We start from the raw sequence: 6,413 nt of genomic DNA, 5'->3' as shown, positions 1-6,413 counted from the left end.
AACTCTGTAAAGGTTACTCACAGAGGGAAGCATTACTTAAGGATGTAAATTATGTGTAAAAAGAACATATATAATTTGATGAAAAAAGCTTAGTTTTCTTATCTGACTGCAAAATACAAGTGATATACGTACAGCCACTGAACAAAGGAACCTCTTCTTAGTGCTTGAATGGTTAATCACTATAAATTGTGATTAATTGAATCACTTAAGACTTGATGGGTGATACATTTCTTTATTCAATTCCTCTTGCTTTCAATTCCAACCGAACTCGTTGCAGATAATCAGGATCAGGGTAACCATAACTAGAAGAAGAAAAGAATTGTTTGGGCTACTTCTGCAATGAAGCACTTGACAGTTCTACAGAGCCTTCTCATCAAAATATCTTAAAGCACTTTACAAATTTTATGTACTTACTTCCTACTCAACAGAGAAATTTTATTTTGCAAGTCAGAGAGGTAGTACAGACAGGCTAAAGCTAAAAACTTAGGAAAAGGAGCTGATGAATTTGATCGCCCAAACCGACAGTAAGACCTTGACTTTCAAAGCTGCCTGCTGTGTCCCTTGACAAGGATAGGGCGCTTGGGTATGCATCTTTCTGAAAATCAGACCTGGAGCATATCCAAGTGAGCATTCAACACACAAATATAATAGCACCTCTGGATTTTAAGTAGCGCATCACCTAGAGCGTGTATGAAGCAAGTGATAACTAGGGAGAGCACTTGGGCAGAGCTGGGGATAAAGTAAAACCGGTACTTTTTGCTCTTTTATAATCCTAGCCCAGGAAGGAGGATGTAGGCACTGATGTTTAGGGATGGAACGTAGTGATCCTGACTGGAAGATGACTATACATTGAGGAATTAGTGATCCACATAACAGTTAACTGGGACAGGCTGTGCTGCCCGTGTGGTGTGGCCTTCAGGCCTTTGTTGTGCCATGCACAGCCCGTGCCTGCATGACAGGCTTGGCCAGCTCACCCAAGAGAGGTGCTGCCGGCAGCTCCCACTCAGTACTGCCGATTATGCCACCTGCATGTCCTTGCCTTTATCTCAAAGTGCAGCAAGCCCTTGAGAAATGCTAAACAGAGTTGTCTTCTACTAAGAAAATCCTGTAATAGCTCCAACAACGAAAATGGGGTAATCCTTCCTATGTGTGTCCTGTGCTCTGGTCAGGGACCCAGTGAAAGCTGTGCAACTCCACGTTCCTAGCATCTAACAGGATATATCCATATCTGTACTACAATCTCTTTCCTCTTGTTGTTAGGTCTAATAAGTAGAATTTCAAATTATATTTTACAGAGTCTGAGTGCCATCTTTACTGGGATCATAATGGACCAGCACCCCTTGTGCAAAATAGCAGGTGACAGAAGAGGCTGAGATCAGGAGTCCAACCTTAGCTGCTATCCAGAGCTTGCTGTCCTGTCCTGTACTAGAAGTAGTTTCTCATCAGAGCAGTTAGTAGCTTTACACTGGTGAATGAGTGTTCTGAGGGGCAACAGGAGACTAAGCTCACCCTTGTTCCAACTGTTCCCACTGGTGAAGGTGATTCAAGCTTGGATCCACAATCACTTTGCTAGTGACAAAATCTGAAAGCTCTAATATTCAGGGTAACCTTCCTGGCACATCTGAGTAGCAATAAAATTACATAAAGAGAAGACTACTTACTTGGTAGCTCCTCCAGAAATGGCAGTTTTGTGATGAATATCATTCCACGTGATAACACCTTGTGCATTACTAGTACGTGAATGTCCCACTGTGAAAATCAATTTCTGGTTAAAGGCTCTTTTGAGGAGCTCCAGAACTTCTTGCCCTTCCTTATTGTCAGGTAAATACGCTGTTCGAGTAGTTGCACCATAACGTTCTCCTGGGTTTGGATGGTTGCTCTGTTTTGTAGAAAAACAAAACAAAAACACATTGCATATCATAAATGCTTTGACAGTGTGAAAATCACACATCCCAGCTTTTGCAATACTTTTTATCTTGTATTTGTTTCAGAAAGACATAGCATGACAGATGACTGATTTTGAGGAGTTTTTTCGTCATTAGATAATTTCTTTCATGTAAGTCTTATTCCCATTTTCTGGCCATCACTCAGGCATCCATTTGAAATGTTTTTTTAACTCATTGCTCTCCCAAATGCATGTCACCCCAGCTCAGACTTTTTCATTTATCCAATTTGCAGTCCTAGGCATGACTCTAAACACATAACAAGCTGATTTCTCACCTGGAAAGCTTACAAGCCAGTCTGCTATTCATTTTCATCCGCTGGTGTTGGGAGCTAAGAAAATGCCTCAGAGAATCCTAATTGTACTCACAAAATCTTGTTTATATGACATCATTCCATATATTCCAGTTCAGTTATTCCCAATGTAGAAATTAAAGACAGTAGCTCTGTCCTGGTGCATATAAAATGGAGGGCTACCATCTATTTTACTCCTACTATATGACTTTATGACACTCAAAAATACTGAATTAAATACTTGCAGACTTGTGCAGAACAAAGAAAAGCCTCTCCTGGGCATGCATTAAAACGATGGAAAAATAGTTAATTTTATATTCAATATTGGTTTTGTGGGAAAAATATCTTTTATGAATCTTTAAATATACTTACAGTTTGAATACCACCGTGCATATCATAGGTAATGCGAATAGTACCACAATTGGGATAACCAGGGAGATGAAAAGGTAACGTTTTAAATGACATTGTGCCCTCTGGTTGATCTCCTTTCATGAGTCCATAGACAGTATTACAAACAGGACAAATCTGCCTATAAGTCATGGCCTGTTCGATGCAACTTTTGCAAAATGCATGATTGCACTTTCTCAGTATTTCCTTATCATTAATTTTGTCCATGCAAATTGGACACACATCTTTGTCGTCTTCTTCTTCTGTCTTTGCCTTAGACTGTCCTTCAGAAGAAAGACTACTCTTCTTCCTGCCATAGTATTTCTTCTCAGATGCTCCTGTAGCTTCTTGATAGTCATGATCAGAGGACAGTGCTGTCTTGTTTTTAGTTTGTGTAGAGTCTTCAATGTTAAGTAAGTTCATAATGAGCTTTTCGGCAACATCAAGATTGTCTGGTAAACCACTTAAGATGAACTTCTCTTCTTTCTTCTTCAGTTTTACATGCATATCTTCCCAATTTTTCCCACTAATTAGCATTTTTAATCTTTTTTTCTGATCTTCTGAAAGCTTCCAGCTGATGACTTTTTCTCTTAACAATGCAGAGGCATTCTGAAATGCATTAATGAAACTTTCAGTAGCATGTGAAGACATATCAGAAGTCTTGGTCCTGGGTCTAAATAGTATGAGCACCTTCTGGCCATAGGAACTGTCTTCTATTACTGTATCAAATTTGTCTTTAATGTCTTCAATTTCTTTGCTTAATATTGTTTCCAACAATTTAAACACAGAAGCATCAACTTCAATTCCATTCCTGTATTTGTAGAGTTCAGATGATATTTTCATATTCTTTTCAGCTTTGCTGTTTTCACTGTTCTCTGCTAGAAAATTTTTGGCAGCTAAAATCTCACTCGTTGGACCACGGAGTAGCAGCTGATTCCCTTCCTCTTTGGCAAGAAGTTTACTAAACCTAGCATTTAATTTTGTTATTGTCTTGCTTAATGTGTAACTGTTCGGTACGGGAATTTTTTCCTGTTTCAAATCTTCTACTGTTTTCTGAAAAGTTCTGATAAAAAAATCATTAGCTTTTTGCATTGTTGCAGGGCTTTTATCAGGAGCGAAGCATAGTGATGTGGTTCCGTTGTAATGATCTCTACTTATTATATGCACTCCGAACTCTTCATGTAGTACTTTGACGTGTTCTTTGCAGGTGTGACTGAAATATTCATAGAGAGCTGTTGGAACTGTAAGCTCATTCATTTCTTCAGTATTTAGACCATTATCATCTTCCAAACCATTTTTACTTTCAGAACGTGAAAAATCATAGTTTGGGTCATTGCCTGCAAGGATATCCTTAAAGTAGTGATAGGCTTTTTCAATATCTGTAAAATCCCCCGTCAATTTCTCAGAGCCATCAATATCAAGATTTCCTTCTCTTTTTAAATTTGGACATAAAACGGTAATTTTCGCCCTTTGCTGTTCAGTGAACATACTGGTATTCAAAGTCGCAGATACTGTAAGAAATATCTAGAGAGAAGACAAGAAGATATCAGTATTTGTTCTTTCCAAGGTCCTCTGCTTGCTGCTTCTGTACTTTGAGTAAGGAAAAGCTCTGTACCTCTCAGTAGGGCCAGATTACCATACGCATACTTGCAACAGTGTTTTCTGTATGTCACGTATACTGACATTGCACAAATGTAAGTAAAGCAATCTGCTTTTAAGTGTCTGAATTTTCTTAATGTCCTGAGCACTGCAGAGACAAAGACAATAACTTCGCTGCCTAGTTTGAGACACCTGGTCCTGACCTCTGGTAATACGGTTAGCATAACTAACATCATTTTATAAGGCAAATGGCCATTCCGTGTGACTGAGCTGGTCACGTCTTAGTCCCTTTTCCCCTCATTATCAGGGCCTGAAGGTCCTGTGCACCAAGTAGACAAAGCAAACAGATTTCTTCTTCCTCTCCCTGTCATCCTCAAGGTTCCTGGGCACCAGGCCAACTGCTCTCCCCCTTACTGGCCTTGAAGGTCCCAGGCACCCTGCCAACCAGGTGGCAATAACCCCCTCACAGAACCGGAAAGCAGAACAGCACACAGAGCACTGTCCACAAAATTGAGCAGCAACAAGTCCTAAGTGGGAACTTGGGCTACAGCTGATGCTGGACAATAAGATCCATCATCCTCCAATGGCCAGAGACACCTTCACCGTCCTCTGCTGAGGACTAAGTGAAGGGCTCATACTCTTTTATGTGGTTTTTTTTGAGCCTAAAATATGATTGTTATATCAATATGGCACGCCAAGTATTAAGATTTGACACAATCTGCAGAGGGTCCAGGTGATTAGAAACTGTAAGCTAAGCTGTGCTATAAAATTCAGTGCTACGCTACTTATAAAATCGTACTACACTGATTCTGCTTGTAGAAATCCTGTGCTTTTCTATTTGTTAATTCTATGCTATGCTAATCATAAAATCCTTTTTAAAAAAATAGCTTTAATTGTAACTACAACTTAATGCCACCATCATTCTGTCAAGAATCCCCCAAGAAACCTGTCTGTCCCCTTAGCACTGGGTGATAGAGACACAACATGTTTTAACAGCACAAATAAGTTATATTACATTGTTCTTTCATTATATTAGACTTTCTAGTTTTCTCGACTATTTAAAAAAAAATCCCAAAAGTCATGCTTTAGTAACTCAGGGTTAAGGCAGAGACCAGGATTCTGAAAAATAGTAACAAATATATTCACATCTCTACTTTGCAGAGATAGAAGCACAGAGAAATCTGCACTATACTGCTACAGATGTCAGATTACCACTACATTGGCACATGCTATATACCCCAAAAGCTACATCTAGGCTACCACGCAAAACAGGGTAAACCTTTGGTAGAGCCACAAGCACAGGTAGCCTTGCCCAGCCCCATGCTCCGAACACACAGCTGATCTTTTCTTTTCTGCATAACTTTTGGTTCAAAATGTCTGAAATGATGTTTCCTGTACATCCCATCAGAGCAGATTTTTTTTAAGTGCTGAGGTAAGAGATGGATGTAAGTAGGGCTGTGTGGAGGAGCAAAACTTGCTGAAATGGTGCTACAGGTCTGCATAGCAGGAAGGGAATCAAATCTACAATTCTTCTACCTTTTGGGAGCAGCTCTTGGTGTACAATAACCCCAAAACCTGCCGGGGTATCGGTCTGGGGAGTAGTGGTTGGCATGTGCCAAAGCCACACTGGAGAACATGCTGCCTGTTAACATGTGTGGATGATCCGTGGTCCAGTGCTCGAAAGTCACTCCCTGCTCCTATTTTATTGACTAAGAGAATGTAACTGCCATTTGCTTGGCATGAAACGTTGATGTGTGACAGAAAGCAACACAAAGAGCTCATGGAACTACAAGCAGGGCAGGCCGTGACACTGCTTGTTACTGCTCTTCCCAAGGTACCTTTTTGGTAATGACTTCTTTTGCCATGTCTCCGTGGCCTTTGGCTGCCTGCTGCTCCTCGAACCTCTGCAGAAGTGGGGAAGAGCTGGAAGGGACAGAGTAGCTGGGGGAGGCCTGCTCCGTAAACGGGCTCTTGCTCAGGTCCCCTTCTCCGGGCTGGATCACTATCTTCAGGCATCTGGCTCCAATCTCCAAGACATGATCCGTGCGGGATTCCACACTCTTCTTATCTGAAGTAATTTGGGAACAAAGCTGACAAAGCCACCTGAAAACTTGATGACCACAAGCAACCACCGAGACCATCTGACCTTTGCCCACCCGCGTCCTGCCGAGGGTCGCAAGATAATGCCCTCA

General features: G+C 40.9%; 1 protein-coding gene across 1 annotated transcript; it reads right to left on the bottom strand.

The window, feature by feature from the left end:
* Positions 1-232: 232 nt before the first annotated feature.
* On the bottom strand, positions 233-6,289 carry DTX3L (deltex 3 like, E3 ubiquitin ligase; the record flags this gene model as incomplete). The annotated part of the gene is made up of 4 exons (XM_010180775.1): positions 233-302; positions 1,662-1,879; positions 2,608-4,146; positions 6,060-6,289. Coding segments are annotated over 4 exons (2,057 nt in total), but the record flags the coding sequence as incomplete, so codon positions are not given.
* Between the last annotated feature and the right edge of the window lie 124 nt (positions 6,290-6,413).

This window comes from Mesitornis unicolor, unplaced genomic scaffold, assembly GCF_000695765.1.
Source record: "Mesitornis unicolor isolate BGI_N332 unplaced genomic scaffold, ASM69576v1 Scaffold53793, whole genome shotgun sequence".
NCBI lineage: Eukaryota > Metazoa > Chordata > Aves > Mesitornithiformes > Mesitornithidae > Mesitornis > Mesitornis unicolor.
This window is presented reverse-complemented; position numbering and strand designations above follow the sequence as displayed.